The 17,171-nt window shown below is 31.3% G+C and overlaps 2 protein-coding genes and 1 pseudogene across 2 annotated transcripts; 1 reads left to right on the top strand and 2 right to left on the bottom strand.

Annotated features, from left to right (window-relative positions):
- The first annotated feature begins 460 nt into the window (after nt 1–460).
- On the top strand, nt 461–1,569 carry LOC112777110 (uncharacterized; annotated as a pseudogene).
- A 7,514-nt stretch (nt 1,570–9,083) lies between these two features.
- LOC112776624 (uncharacterized) lies at nt 9,084–13,772 on the bottom strand. Its single transcript, XM_025820838.3, has 9 exons — nt 13,538–13,772; nt 12,730–12,945; nt 12,334–12,433; nt 11,884–11,954; nt 11,396–11,494; nt 11,050–11,106; nt 10,626–10,694; nt 10,322–10,384; nt 9,084–10,193 (listed from the first exon to the last, which is right to left on the bottom strand). The coding sequence occupies exons 2-9, from the start codon at nt 12,940–12,942 to the stop codon at nt 9,480–9,482; spliced, it is 1,386 nt and encodes a 461-aa protein (XP_025676623.1). The 5' UTR covers nt 12,943–12,945; nt 13,538–13,772; the 3' UTR covers nt 9,084–9,479.
- Nucleotides 13,773–14,937: 1,165 nt separating this feature from the next.
- LOC112779907 (early nodulin-like protein 19) lies at nt 14,938–16,556 on the bottom strand. The gene is made up of 2 exons (XM_025824264.3): nt 16,219–16,556; nt 14,938–15,460 (listed from the first exon to the last, which is right to left on the bottom strand). Exons 1-2 carry the CDS (start codon nt 16,397–16,399, stop codon nt 15,108–15,110), a joined length of 534 nt encoding a protein of 177 aa, XP_025680049.1. The 5' UTR covers nt 16,400–16,556; the 3' UTR covers nt 14,938–15,107.
- Nucleotides 16,557–17,171: the final 615 nt, after the last annotated feature.

Here is a 17,171-nt window from a genome sequence, read left to right as displayed (position 1 = left end):
AAATTAATTTGTCTGGCCTAATTTTGACAAAAATAACATGATTTAATCGATTATATATGTTAAATTTTAATTATTAGAAAACATCTTTAAAAAAAAGACGTTTTAGACGTCTTTATCGACTCTTAATTATTTAATGACTTTTAACTATCAAAAAGTTGATTGCACTTGGATTTTTACTATAATAAAATAAGTCGCAATATGAACCACTAATCATAAAATATATTGTATTTCCATAATTAAAGATATAATTCATAAAAAAACAAATAAATAAATAAAAGAAAAAGTGATCTTGACGCTGATGGAGTATGGATGGTCAAGCAGAAAGAAGGTATTATAATGCACCCCTGATAAGTTGGCACACCATGAACCAAACTTGGTCACGTGCGCCGCAAGCAAAAATAGTTTTGACCTTTGACTGTTACACGATTCAAATGGTGCGTTTCGAAACAAGTTGAAAATCAAATCAGAGATTCACTCACAGATTCACAGGGCGGTGCATAAGTTTTCCGTCACTGTCTTTCTTCCCTTCATCGCGTTTAGGGTTTCGGAATTTCGCCCAAGTTTTCAAATTCAACTCAATATCCTCAGCTATGGTACGGTTTTTTCTTTGTTCCTTGTTTTGTTTTTTCAGTCATTGTATAGTATAATTTTTCTTATTTTTGGGATTGAGTGAAAGTTGAAAAGAAAAAGATGTTCTAGTACAGTCGAATTTCATACTTTTCATGCTTGATAAATCATTTCAATTTATGCAAATGGAAGGGTTATTTGGGAAGATAGGGATTCAAAGAGCATCTCTTCTGTATTCTGTTTTACACAGGGTTAAGATTCTGGACATTATATTTGTGATTTGGTGTATATAGTATAGACATTGCCTAAATACATTTTATTTTTAAAAAAAATAAATATTATTACCTTGGTTTGAAAAGATGATCATGAAATTTTGGGGTAATAGGTGATTATAAGGTGAAAATCTCACCAAGCAACTTCAGGATTTGAACCTTAGGTAAAATTCAGATGGTGTCATGAGTTGCAATCGACGGCTTTATTTTTTTTGTAAAGATTTTGGGATTCTTTTCTGAATTAAATTGTATGCTTTATTAGTGTAAATGTACTTTGGAAAAACAAAAATGAGTCTATTTTGGACATTGTATCTGATATGGCGATGTCTGGCAGTGATTCTTGCAGATATTGGATATTTAAACAGTAGGAAATCGCTCGAGCCGGTACTGATGGGTATAATAAGGAGTTGCTTCTCATTCATAGCAGGGACAGTCTGTGGCATTTATGTGGCTCAAAATTATCAAGTTTCTAACATTACCAAGCTAATTGACACTACCTTGCACAAGGCAAAGTAAATTGAGGAAACATATCGCAAGCCTAAGAAGAAGGGTTCTGATGATGATAACTACGATTAGTTCCCCTATATGGCGCTACTCCAGAATCAGGTTCATATTGCTGTGATGATAATCTCTTCTTTGTTTTGTTTTCCTCAATGATATATAGGGTCAAATAAATTTGTTAACAAAAGTATATGGTATATCGAAATGAATGGAAGAGTGTTAGAGGAAATTTCTTAGCATTTATAAGATCTTTTTTCACCTTTTTAATGGGAAATGTTATCTTTCTTTTGTCTTCCTTGTTTGGAATCTTACATTGAAATTACAAATTAAAGAAATGTATAATATAATCATTCATTAATCTTGAATATATTTTGGGATTGGGCAAGAAATCTGTTTTTAAGGTCGTCAGAATTATGTAATATACCTGGAGTTTTATGCCTATAAATTTTAATGGTACTTTACCTACTCTTGATAATAGTCATCATCTTATTGTGGCTTGTTAATTATACAGTTCCATTGTTGGTGCACAATTTTGACACCAAGATAAAACACTTTTGCGAATAATATTAAACTATATATTTAGTTCTGTTGATGTACCTATAGTTGTAATAATTCACATTATCTCATGGTGTGTCTATCTATGTGATGTTAATAAACATTCTCATTAGATGTGTCGCCTGCCTGTTTCATCTAACAAATGAGCTTAGGTATATATATTTTTTTAAAGCAACTTGGAATTTCCTCTGAAATCATCCCCATGAACTTACAAGACTGCAAGAATTAAGGAAACATGGTGGCTGAATATTTAAGTTACAAACATCTCTCAGTTCATTGATTGATGTGCATTCTTAGTTAAGCTTTAGAGTGTTATTAGGATATTTCCTTTTTACCTGTGGTGGCATGTAAAAATACCTCAAGCATTTAGAGGCTCTATTCTAAGGACAGAACATAAAGTAATATCAGAATTTAATATGTCATTTTTCTTTTCATTTTGAACTTAATTTTGATGAGTTCAGTGTACGAGTCTTACATTGCCATTCAACCACATATTTCTATTGGTAAGATTTTTAAGGTATTGGGTGATTCACTCAAAACACTTCAAATGATTTGGCAAGACAAACTTGAACACCTGTTCAAACTTTTTATTTTTGATAGTGCATCAAAATTAAACTATACGAGTGTGTGTGATAATTTTGGCCAAAATCTGTTGGCGAACACTAGTTAGGTTGCAGGTTTAAATAGGTTGCAGGTTTAATCTTATGTTACGGGTTACGGAATTTCCTTCGAGATTGCCGGCATGACGTCTCAAGACGGCGTGAACTCGATTGTGGGGATCACTTGCATGAAGTTTCAAGAAGGCACGAATTAAGGAAACTTGAGAACAAAAATTGTCTAGTTTCATAACCATCTCTCAACATTTACCAGCCTCTCTATTGTATAATTTTAGATGGTTCTTGAATGCCATTCATATGCTGCTTGTCATTCGTGGTGACGTGTGAAGATATTTCTCTAAAGTGCCAAGGACAAAAATATCTTAAATATGTCTTCATTTGTATCTAGTAGTTTTTAGCCTTTATCTTTCTGCAAGTACTAATCTCATGCCGCAGTATTCCCCGAGATCACTCGCATAAAGTTACAAGGTGATGAAAGTCAAGGAAATGAAGGGGTGAAGCATTTATGCCTCATAGTCATAGGGTCATAGTTTAAGCTTTCAAAGTGTCTTTTGGTATACTATGTATTTTAAAATAAGAATAACTCAATTTTTGTCTCTAGTATTTTCTGCTGTCTATCCCATGTTTACCCCTTTGTGGAAACATGATAGTTCAAGGTAAATCTGGAATCACAAGTTGGATGAAATAGAGCACATGGGACCTTGGACATGGGCCAAAACCTGGAACTGAAATTACCATGAAACGTAGCACTTGCAATTTTTTTTTTGTCAGATGAATTGAACAACCCTCTATCCTAAGTACCACACAACAAACTCACACACTCTTCACATTTAATCTCACGGTACGGGTTTTCTTTCGATATCACTCTCATAAAGTTAAGGCGGCGACTGGTGATACTTCCGAGATTACTCGCATAAAGTTAAGGTGGCGACGACCGATAATCAACTTGTCCAATAGGAAAAAAGGTTTAGAGCCTCAGAATCATTCCGAGATCACTCGCATAAAGTTAAGGTGGCGACGGTCGATAATCAATTTGTCCAATAGAAAAAAAGGTGACATATGGGCACAAAAACATTAGAGCCTCGGAATTATTCCTCAACTGTTAGTGACTTGCCTCACTCTTCACTTGGACTAGGGGTCTGGAATACCTTCCCTTTGGTATTTTGGTTTCTAGAAGACCACATTTAAGAGACCTCATCTTATTATCTCCGAAATAAATATCGATGACAAAATCAAGTTTTCTTTTTAATGTATGATTCCAAAAGCACTTATTAAAAAAAATCACTTGTGATCTATTCCTTCAATTTCTTTTCATTTTTAGTTTTGTTACAAATAAAGTATCATTTTCTAACTTCAAGAAGTCATCAATTAATCTTTATATATTATATCTTCTATTATTAAATAGAAAGGAAAATTTAGAAGATAGAATTTAGGATAATTTTGTCTTTCTCTTTTGATTGTTTATATTTTCAATTAAATACAATGATTGTCTTGATACTTGTGTAAAATTAAAATGAGACACTTAATATGAAATGGAAATATCTAATAATTATTTATCATTTGTCCCTCAATAAATCTTAATTAAGTAGTCACCTAATCTTATGTTTAATGTACTCTTCTCTACAAAAAAAAAATAAGTAGACCGAATACAACTCAATAAGATTTGGTCCTTTCTCATCATTTGTTTACTCCATTGTATCATATAATAATACATATAAATCTACAGTAAAATACAATCAAATTATTCAAGACATAAAATCTACCAAGTAACAAACTATGACTAAAAGAGAACTACTGATGCTGATCTGGGTCTGATAGACCTAGTATATGTTCTATTTCTTTGATGGAAGGTCTAAATCAATTCCATAGTAGAGTCGTATGCAATCCGCAAAAGATGCCTGTACGGTTGTTCGATTCTATCTTTTTCCTCTCTCTCGCCTTATCGTGCGGCAGAGAGGAAACCAGTATTTTGTTATATCATTAGGGTAATGATCCATCAACCCGCTAGTTCTTTTTATGAAGCAGGAAGAATTTATCCTGGAAGCAGAAGAACTACTAAAACTGCGCGAAACTATCACAAGATATAAATCTACAGTAAAGTACAATCAAATTATTCAAGACATAAAATCTACCAAGTAACAAACTATGACTAAAAGAAAAAGTTCTGAAATCTGAATCACTCCTCCGGTGATGATGACCACAATGGCAACTCCAAATGAAATGGACTCAAATCACATTTCTGATATCCAGGGATATAGGTAAATTTCTTTGTCTGAAGATTTGCAACATAAATCCCTTCATTAAAAGAATACAAGTACACAGTCTCCCATTCATGTGGGTGAAAACCCCCCACACGCTTATAGTAATCAGCACAAAACTCATTTGGCAAATGTCCTGAGAAATCAACATGGTGTACTAATTCCCAATCATTCGAAACCAACTCCCAAACCTTAATATCATTGTGTCCAATATCAGCAATCCTCAAGTCTCCACAAGAAGATCCAAGAAAACCAAAGCTCATAATGTTCATTGGGTCAGAATCAATAGGGTAATCAAGTGTCTCACCACTGAGATGATAAGGATCGTAAACAAATATACTAGTCCTACCCATGAAATACAATCCTCCTTCATATGCAAAACTCATTGACCAATGAGGAGCAAAAGCAAAACCATCGTCTAATATCACAGTCTTTTGTCTCCAGTTTCCTGTCTCTGAGGACCAAACATCAACCTCGAATTCATAGTGTCTTACAATGAAGGACTTGATTCTTACCACCCTGAAACACTTCTTAGGATCAAGATAGTTTCTCCTTGAATCCTCGTTGCAATAAAATGGATCACATGTAAAGCCAATAGCATGAAGACACTCCTTCTTCACCTCGAGCGAAGGGAGCTTGAATGATTCCTTGTTAATGGGGTCATGGAGGAAATAACCATAGCCACTTGTGTACCTGTTGTCACTACACAAGAAAACATTCATGGAACAACCACACACTGTCCCTTTGATGAAAACCTCAGGGGAAATTACAATCCTTTTGTTCTGATGATCATGTTCTAAATCATCATCATCGTAAGGGTCTGGAGGGAAAGTTAGCATGAGTTGATGTGGTGATAGAAAAACCAAGCTAGCACCATAGAACTTATGTTGTGTCCCCATGAACTGGCAAATGAAGTGAGAAGTTGAAATCAATTCGAGCCAGCTCTTTGAGACGCATTTGCATATCGTTGTTGATCGAAAAGGGAGCCTTGTGAAGATCTCTGAGAGCAAATCGTTGCATAAATAGGAGATGCTGCTGCTGCTAACAAGTGTTGTTGTGAAACAACTCTTCTTATTAGTATGATTGTTGTTGTTGTTGTTGCTGACAAAAAATGATAATGATGATGATGATGATGATGATGATGATGATGATGTTGTGATCTGAGACATATTGGTGATAGTGTTCTACATAGAGATAACAACGATGTTTTACCTGTTCAAATTCAACAGTGGGTTTCCTTAAAGAACGCAGAACCATGGAGTTTGATGGAGCAACACTGAAAACAAGGAGTATGTGAATTCTTTGGATCCTCTCAAACCGACAATTATATATATGAATCATTTTATTATGATTATGTTACGGTCATTATGGTAACAATGATGTTTTTATAAAGTATAGTTTTTTAAGGTACCATATAAGTTAAATAACTCTAAATTTTAATTCGTATATTATTTTGGAGGACTATATTTTATAATAATTTTTTTAACATTAAAAATTTTGATAATGATTTTTTAAATGCTAATGAATTAAAGAAAGATTTTTAATAAATTTTTAGAAATAATTTTTTGTTTCATTTTAAATTTATAAGTTTGTAAAAATATAAAATTTTTAAAATTTGAACTAAAATACAAAAGTTAGATTTTATGTAATAATAAATTTAGAATTAGTTTAAAAAGTAGTAAAAGCTATTTTCTTATATTATTCGTGTTTAGTACCATTTTTGAGAAATACTTTTAGTTTTATGAGAAATTAATTTAGAGCTTTTAAAGTAGTAAAAAAAATATGACTTCTCTTCTTCTCAAAAGTTATTTTATCACTCCCATTCAAAAAATTTTGACTTCAAAATAAAAAAGACCATTGTACTATTTTCACGCAATATTTCATCTGGTAGAAGTACTGACTTCTACTATCATTTTCGGTTTTATCCGCAGTAAGTAATGGTCTTCCATCACTATTTTTATGCAATGTTTCATCTACTGGAAGTACTAACCCTCCATCATAATTTTTACACAATATTTTATCTGATCCATATGTTGCATATGTCACTTCCATGCATTTTTTTATTATTCTACCACTATATTTTTATTATTAAATTTGTATTTAACATTTCAGTTTTAATTTTTTTTACGTGTGATTTTATTTTTATATAACTTGCTATTTTTTTTTATAATTGTTATAAAAAACATACATGAGACATATTTCACATTTATTTTTTATTTTTACCTACCGTATCATACTTAATAAAACATCAAACACTAACTACACAATAATTTTGTTGGCATTGCCATCAAGATTACTATGAATTAGAATGCTGAAAGTGTTAGAAAAATAGAACTAATAAAAGAGTAAATAAAAGAACCAATTGTCTAATCGATAGTAATCTTAGTGATTAGATTATATAAAATCAACATCCAATATTAAAAAGTATTTGTTATCATTGTTATTTTAATACTCATTCTTTTGTGTAAAAAAATTATATTTTTTGAGTCATTTATCCCAATGCTATAACTTTAAAATAAGTATTTCTAGAACTAAAAATTCAAACAGTAAAATAATTTATTTATAAGATGTTATTAATAAAAGTTCTTATATTTTAAACTCTTTTTAAAAAAAATTTATTTAAATTATTTATTCAAACTGGGTCTTATTATCAATATGTGTTGTACAATAATAAATCCAATCAAGTTAATTCAATTTACTACTCTTATAACATATATACATTACTTGATTCGATTTAATATTTTTATAACATATATATGTTGATTCAATTTACATTGAAAAAGTGTAAATTAAATTTATTTGATTCGATTTATATGAAATGTCAAATAAGATATGCACGTAATTAAATTCAATTTAAAATATTTGTATAATTTTTTATTTAATTTATTTATGTAAATTACTTTAATAATTAATACCAAGGAATTAATATTTTATGATTTAATATAAAGGGAAGAATGAGTAGGACATGAAAAAGGGCAGGAAGGACCGAAGGAGAGGAACAGAATTGACTATTGATAGTTATTATTACCATTTGTTTCCTTCTATTGATTTTGTTTTAATTATTTGTCTATTTAAACTATATTTTTTTAATTAATTATTATTTAGATATTGTAACAAGTATTGGCACTTTTGGAAACTTTGTAATAAGCAGACGGTGTAAAATTTAATATAGTCTTCTAATCACATTTAATATTTTTGCGGTTAATATAAAATATAATTATCTTTATTAATATAACATTATATACGTATATATAAAATTATTTTTTATTAATAATATATTAAAATTATTTTTTAATTATTGTTTATCTTAATTTATATTTTTAAATTATAAATATTAAATTAAACAATATCATTTTAGATTATTGGTTTACTAACATCAGGAGGAGCATAAAAGGTTGAAAATTTTCCTTCAATCTAATTAATATTATAGCAATCAATGATAATTATCCGTTGGCTTAATCTAAGTATGATTGTAAAAATATTATTTTACTAGGAAATAAATCTTTGCAATCTATTCAGAATTTCAAAATCAACCATTATTTAGTTTGCTTTTAAATTACATTATTAAATTTAATAGGTAGGATCTCTTTTTAAGCAACATTCATTGAATATATATGTTATTTATTAAAACTAATTTGTGGTTAACATAATAATAAAAGTAAAACAGATTCTTCTGATATGCCTTTTGTCCATAATAGTCAAATTATCTGAATTGAAATTAATAAATATACGTAAATAAAAAAAAAAGGAAAAGGCCGCTGGAAAAAAAAAAGGTTTTGGTAATGAGAATAACTAAATTCGGTCCAAAAGAATAAAAGTGAAATGGATTGTGGTGATGTGATACGTGTTTTTCTCATGAATCATAATAGTTAAAATATTTGTATTCAAATTAAGAAAGAATATAATTAAAAAAAGAAAAAGGTCACGGTAATTAATAAAAGAGGATTTTCTTCTTTCTTTCATTTTATAATTACGTTAAAAAACTACATTTTTTATTTAGTAGAATATTATCTATCTAAATCAAGGCATGATTTAGTACACTTATTCTTGATTTGAATTCTTTTATAATTTAAGCTACTTGTATTAGTCACTTTAGGAGCAACCTTTCTCCAAACCTTACATTAACAGAAAATGCTTATGCACTGGAATCTGGATTATCCTTCTTTAAGTTTTATCTCCATAATAAATTCTCCTACCCAATTCAATGCTTTGCTTACACTCACTCAAAAGTCAAAACTCTGCCTCATCCTTCATACAAAAGGTAATAAATTTAGGAGTTACTCTTTAAGAGATTAACCCAATCAAAGCATCCATTAAACTAAAGAACTGAGATGACATTATTAGTATATAGTATCTCAAAGTTGAACTTATTGGTAGGCTCTGAAATGAAAAATGACAAAGCCACATCAAACAATAGCCTGTTCTTAGTGGGTGAAAAACAGGATACATGTATCAAAATTTCCACTGGGGTAGTAGTAACACCCCATCTCTATAGTTAAGCATAAATTAAAAAATGTGCTCCTCCAAGCAAAAATTACTAATCTAGATGTTGTAAAAGCCTCAGCTTAATTCAGCTGAGTATGGGGAAGGACACCCATTGCTTCATTCTTGTTTCTAAATAGGTGAGTGACATTGGGTTTGGAACACATTTGCCCATAACTTTGATACAACACTCCTCTGTTTGACGCATAAGATGAGATGCCAACACCTTACCAGGAGTCACGACCGAACGAATTCTGAGTAGAATCCTGAGGGTTCCCTTCTATGTTTCTACGCATCCCTGCTTGTCCACCTTGTTCTCCAGGGCCTCTTTGAGCATTAGAAAAGCCAAAACCGGGTCTTTGATTGGTGTTAGGAGGCCTTGAGTATCTTGATCCTGCAGGAGGAATATATTGATTGTTTGGCCTTGCTGCATCCCTTGTTCCAGGACCTCTATTGTTGAAACCTGTATTATTCGACGATGTTTGTTGGTATCGGTTTCTTGGCTCGGCTCTTTGGTATCTATTCTCAGTTGCAGCAGGAGGTGCTTGTGCATGAGATTGAACCTTGTTACGGTCAGCTCTCTTATACCTATTTTCTGGCTCAGGCGGAGACACTGAATCACTTGTGGTAATGTTTTGGTAATCAGAAGGACAAGCATTATTCCGGTCTCTGCTATTTTTCTCTGATCCTCCTACCTCCTCTGCAGCTTCAAACCCATATTTAGTAGAACTGTGCTTCCCATGTTCGATAGAATCACTAGAACTAGTTGTTAATGATTCCGCATTATCTTCCTGAGCCTTAAGAGCCATCTCCAAAGCATCTTGAAATTTTCGTGGAGCACCACCACCTTTTTTAGGCCCATATTTGGCATGTCTAACAATCATAAATACATCTTTTTTTGCCACACTTGGTCCACTTTCCACAACAGTGACATCTTCTATCTGCAAAGATCGTTATGATTTATGAATATAGAATGGAAGGACAAAAAAATAGGAGAGAAATATACATAGTATCTTGTAAAAAAATAATTCAGATTGGAAGTCCCAGAATAAAGCCTGCACCATCATACCAGAGCATTTAGACGGGATAACGCTCCTGTTGTTTCCTGCGTATCACTGCCTGTTGCCCTGCACTGTTTTAAATGGACAAATAAAAAGGTATCATAAATTTATTTTGTCACATCATCTTTAACTAGCAATACATAATGCAACTGACTAATGTGATATTTGATGTGATAAAGAGCAAGATCTTATTAGATTATCTCTTTTTTGTTCTTTTATTATTTCTCAAACCTAGAACCTAAACATAAGCCTTAAGCAGTAACCTAATCCAAAACCAGAGTGCATATTCCATATATGAAAAAAAGAGAGTACCTTCACACGATATCCCTTTTCCATCAACTTTTTAACCATATCTGCTTTCATCTTCAGGTCTTTCATTTCCTGAAAATGTCAACAGAAAATTCAATATCAAACTTCTTTAATCCTTTTCAAGGCTCTGTACTTCCGGATACAACAAGAACACAGTCAGAATACAAAAAGCTTACACCCAATAATTGAAACCCCCTCCCCCCCCCCCCCCCCCCCAAAAAAAAAAAAAACTATATGTATCCATCTAGATTATTTGCATGCCTTAAAGCCGATTGCAGCAAGCCTATAAGAACATAAGCAAAATACATGTTTAACAGATTTGACCTACAGCAAATAATTTTGATTTGAAAGAAATAAGCTTGCTTAAATATGTAAAGGATAAATAAAAAATAAAAGGAAGGATGAAGTGGAGAAAAAAAACACTTACAGTTTTTCCAGAAAACCGCACTTCCTTACATTCTCCTTTTCGCAATGTCAGTTCAGACTGCATTTGTTAGAAAACTGATTAACAATAGTGCATATCATAAAGATTTGTCTTTGGCAACTCATTAAGCACGCCTTAAAAGCAGAATGAGCATATTGCTGACATTTTCACGGTACAGTGTAGCTCAAGCACCAGTAATTTGCTAATTAAAGATTCATATGTTTTAGTGTATGACTGAAAATTCAAAAGACCAAAAGAAAATAAAAAATCTCATATCCAATTTCAACCAAAAGCAATTTACAGAAACTACACAAGCAAATTGAAAACATAAATCCATTGCATAATGCACCTTGCTTTTAGCACGCTCCTTTTCCTTTTCTTGTTTCTTGTATGTTTCCTTGTGGTAGTCCATTATTTTTACAACAGGTGGATTACCATTCCTCTGAACCTGTAATACATGCACTCATATAATAAATGTCATACCTCATGTAATTCATGTAACTTTCTTAATTCATATTTCTATAAAAATGTTAGTGCGTCAAAGTTGACAGATATGACACATGGGTATATAAATTATTACTGGTCACAACATGCCCCAAATATCAAGGATATGCTGTTGGTGGGGGGTGAAAATGATCACACTCTACCAAAATCCAGATTATGACATAATCACTGGAAAGACCCCAGGATAGCAGAAAAACAATAAATCCTTCAGTAAACATTTTCATTCAAATTATGTAACCTACTTCAACTCAACACCTATACTATGCAAGTATATCGAAATATCAGTTAAATGGAAAAGACTCTAAAAGAAAATAATAAACTAAAAATAATCACCTCAACCAAATCAAGTTTGAGCTTCCTGGCACGATCAAGTGCTTCAAACCTTGATATTATTGAATGATTCCCTGTGAATTTCATATTGTCATAAATAGAAAATAAAGATGATCTTTCAAGCAGACATATATCTAATTGGTATGTTTCCATCCACAGCAGATCCATGGATATCTATCATCTAAGCATGGGTGCATGACTCCAAAACATATACCATTCATAAAAGATAAAACAAAACGGCTAAACTGCAAGCCCCATAGTAATGAGCTAGTGCAGCATAACCATTATGAAAAATAAATCAACATTCCTCAATTTAAGCAATTAAGAATAAGAAAAGATGAATGATGGCAAGACTTGAAAGTCAACATACATATGCAATGCTGTCCAATATGATAATAACAAAGCAAAATAAAACAACCAAATCCCCATTCATTAGCATGAGAAAATTTGTACCATCGTCAAATACAAGCCTAACATATTGAGCTTTGATTTGGTCATTCAATCGTCGCCCTTCAATGGAGTCCTCTTCTTCCTTCTTCCACTTACTCTGAAACTGAAATCCCAAAATGTATCAACTGACATCATCAAATCCAAGACCACTACCATTTAACCATTAATGCCCACTCCACCGGCTATGCTACCAAAATTCAAAACCCTCCACAAGTACAACGCAGAAAAATGACATCCCCCCACATTGATCAGCCATGAAACAAGTCAATAATCAACCTAAAAACGCCCCACCATGGATAGCAAAACTAATAAAAGCAACCCAATTCCAATCACAGTTAAGATTCAAGACAAACAGCTTCGACAATAACCTCCAGCATAGACAAATGCTTGAAAATTTACCTGAATGGGAGCAGCAAAAAACCTCACGCTACTAGAAACGAGAGGAGGTGTGTCATGGAATGCCCAATAGGGCTGCGGAATCCGAAGAGTGCCTGGTTTTGGAATGGAATTGATGGATGAAGAATGAGGAAGCCGCATGTAACATCTATGGTTCTTTAATTGGGTGAAAGCTGTTTTGAGCTTGTTGTTTCGGATTCGTTGCAAAAACGCCATTACCTTAACAAAATCAGAAGTGTTAGAGTAACTGTAGCTGTAACTGAGGTCACTTTATTGTTCAGTAATGGCAGAAATAGAAAATAGAGTTTGAGCTTCTAATAGATATGGTGACAAACAAAGATATGCTGACACTTAACCAGAAAGAGTTTTGTTGAAAACCTACTTTTCTGTATATTTAGGAGAAGATTTACCAACAACAGCACATTCGATCATCAATAAAAATTACCAGCAACAACAAATTAGATAAAATTAAGTAACAATTACAGAGCAAGCAAGCAACACCACAATGCAAAACGAGGGAATTGCACATCAGCCAACAATACTACTCATCTTATAGCAATAACAACAACATCACCGCATTCAGCATCAATAAAAACTAAAAAGTCATGAACTTTTTCGAATAATTTGTTTTTTCAGCTTGCGTCAACATATAAACACCAAAATATGAAGTAAAAAGAAAGAACTACATGAACGAATTCGAAAACTGCAGAAATTAGAAACATTAAAACATAAATAAATTCAATGTAAAAAAGAATGAAAAATATAGCTATGAATCTCGGAAAAGAGAGAGATTGGAAGAGTAATATAATACCTAGCGAGAGGGAAGAAGAAGAAGAAGAAGCTGAAGACGAATCTGTGACGCTGAAGAGAGAAGCAGTTATAAGTAGGATTTTGTGTTTTCAGGGGTTTAAGGGCACTTTCGTAATTGTGCTTCTCTCCGGCTGGTTTCTTCTGCTTCAGTTTTGAAGATCCATGGTGGTTACTGGTTAGTGTTGCCTTTGCTTTTTAAAAATTTTTTAAAATTTTCTTTTTGTTTTTCTAAAATTATTTTTTAAAATTATAACACTTAAATTTTAAAACTAAAATGAAATTTATTTTTATAAATATATAATAGTATACAATGTAATTGTTTTCAAATTTTGAAATAATAGTATTTAATTTGAAACAATAGAATATAAATAAAAAATAAGTATTTTATGGTTGTTATTCTAAAATGGTTTAATTATTCTGTTGATCCCTATAGTTTCGTAAAATTTTCAATTAGGTCCCTATACTTTTTTTTTTTAATTGGGTCCCTGTATTAAATTTTTTTTTTCATTAAGTCTCTCTTAGTAGTAATTGACTTAATTTTATAACGACCCAACTAAAAAAAAAGATAATTGGTACATGGACCTAAATAAAAGGAAAAAAAGTATAGGGACCAAATTTAAAAAAAATTGGTGCAAGGACTCAATTAAAAGAAAAAAAAAAGTATAGAGACCTAATTGAAAATTTTAAAAAATTATAGGGACCAACAGAATAATTAAACCTTCTAAAATCGAATAAATAATAGCTCATTATATTGATATATAAAATCAAATTTAGTTGATTGAGTAATTAGTTTATTTATTCGTTAAAACAAATATTGAATATTCAGATATTGTCTTATAAGTATTTATTAAATTGTATTTTTAATTAATTATTTTTTATATAAAACAAATAAATATAAAAATTTATTATAATTAAGTGATTAAAAATTTTGTAAAGAGTGTATCTCCAATTTCTTCATATATAAACATTAATAATAATTAGCTTGGCTTCTGATGTACTGAGTCAACTATATATATTTTTTTTTTACCAAATATATATATTGATAAAATGGGTCATTTTTATCACAATATATATTCTACACCAAATTAGAAATATTTTGAATTTCTACACTAGTTCAATTGAATTGAATTGACCTATATAACTAAGCAATAGTCATTAGTCAAGACAAACAGTTATATAGCATTGGAAAAGTTAAAAAGGTTAACCAATTGAAATCAAAGGTTTAAGTAGAACAAAAAAAATTAAAAAAAAAATTGTATTATATGAGCTCACAATTGCAAGATTAAATGGAGTTTAGATTTGCGAGAGATTAGTCTTTCGTCCGAATTAAGAAATACTGTAAAAAAGAAACTAAATGAAATTAAAAAGTATATATAATTAATGTCTTAAAATCCTAAAAACTAATCAACTCTTACTTCATATAAATGGAGAATAAATAATTTCTCAAACTAACAAAAGTCATGATATCCATTGAGTGAATATCATTGTAATTACAACATCATAAAGTTCTGATTTGATAGGAAATTAAGGACAAACCGAACTAACAATAATGTTTATGCTTGACAAATTAATTAACTAAATCCAATCCAATCTAAACCGAAATAAAAGTGTAAAACAATAGACACTATTAAAGAGTAGAGTCCCCAATCCAAGAGCACAGGAGGAGGAGAAGCTGACTTTGTCGAATGTTCGGCGGCCACAGCGGCCGAAGGAGGAGGCGGAAGAGGATGAACAAGAACAGAGACCTTCATCCCATTGAAACATTGTCCATTGCCACAAATAAAGTAGTATCTCTTGGCCTTATTTAAGGGTATGAAATCCTTGCCACTGCTCCAATTCCCAACAGCACTATCTGTAGTGCAGTTATCATAGCCAGTTTGGTTCACTTCAAACACATTGTACTGTGTCTTCTGGTACCTAAATGCTGTTAACAACACAATCCAAATTATGAAACTCAAAAGTCTAATTCATTAAAAAAATGAAAAAATAAACTAATGGTGGATAATACTATTCTAATAAAAGTAAGAAGAAAATGTAAAATTTGATTGAGAATTATCTATTAAACCATAAACACTAAAACTAGTAATGTAGATAAAAAAAACATGTCATGTGTAACTTAAAATAAGCTACTATGTATTTGTCTATAAATATATGTATTTGTCCCTATATTTTCAGTAAAATTGTAAATTAGTCCCTACACTTTAAAAGTTTGTAATTAGATTCCTAAAGAGAATTAAAATTTGCAATTTAGTCCCCGTTGGTCAAAAAATGTTGATTTAACATAATATTCTCAGAATATGCTGAAAATATTCTGTTAAAATAGAGAATACACTGAGAATATTCTGTTAAATCAAACAATTTTTGAACGACGGGAACTAAATTACAAATTTTAATTATTTTTAGGGATCCAATTACAAACTTTTAAAGTATAGGGACCAATTTGCAATTTCACTGAAAGTGTAGGACCAACTGCGTAATTTAACCTATTTTAATGTGTAATTTAATACATCATTTTCATTCCTTGAACAAAACAAAACAAACCATAGACCAAAATAGAATGTTTTAGATCTATGATATATAGATCTATGGCAATAACAATAGTCACATTTACAAGAAAGATAGAATTCAGAAATGGGAAAGAGAAGGGTAACTAAGAAGGAGGAGAGAAATGAGTATACTAACAAATGAGGTCACCAACATAGAAAGTGTGGTTATTGGCCCAAAGAGTGTAGTTCATGCCAGGGTTCCAGCCACGGTTTGCACCAACAATGTGGTCTGTGGCTGTAACCACAGTGGTGCCTGAAATCACAAGAAGCAACATTGCACACAATGAGTAGTAATAATGGGGCATCTTCATCTTCATAATCACTGGAAGAAGAGAAGAAGGAGTTGAAGAAGATTGAAGATGAATAGTCACTAGATAGATAGAAATATGGAGTAATAATTGTGGTAGGGTCCAAGAAAGTTGGACACTTATTATGTAGACAGTGGTGCATTTGCTGTATCATAATTCATAATGTGCTTGACACTGACCCACCTTCTAAGTTTAAACATAACTTTTTCCCTCTCCCCTTAATTCTTTGTTTTTGTGGAGTAAAATTAATTTTGCCATCAATTTTTTTTTTCTTGCAGTATCTTCTAGCTCAAAAGTTTAAGAGCTGATTCGCCGTGAATTTGAGCTTTATTTAAGAGTTTATAACTAATTAATGAATTGATGCATATACAAGACGAAATATAGTTACGGAGGATAAAAATATTAATTTTTTGAATCAATTATATAAAGTTATGAACATTTAAAGGTATTTTTGTTCATTAGTCATAAAAAGTTTTCATATTTGTTCACTTTGGAGTTTTTGGACAATTCAATTTTTTTTTATTAACATTTTATTTAGTGAATCAATAGTTATAGTAATTTTTTTCTGTTGTGGTCAAATAGTAAGAGGCCCAAGGCATCTCAAGTCATCACTAGATGTCTACACTATCTTTTGAGAGAGCCCTGATGAAGGGTGGTCCAATGAGAGCACAAAAAGTGCCAAATCAGATTGAGGCCCAAATTAAACAAAAAACATTTAAGCCCAAATTTGGACAAAATCTCACATACTATACGAAAAAGTTAGAAAAAGACAAATAGGTCC

This window comes from Arachis hypogaea, chromosome 19, assembly GCF_003086295.3.
Source record: "Arachis hypogaea cultivar Tifrunner chromosome 19, arahy.Tifrunner.gnm2.J5K5, whole genome shotgun sequence".
Lineage (NCBI taxonomy): Eukaryota > Viridiplantae > Streptophyta > Magnoliopsida > Fabales > Fabaceae > Arachis > Arachis hypogaea.
Note: the sequence above shows the minus strand (reverse complement) of the source record. Positions and strands in the feature narration are given on the sequence as shown.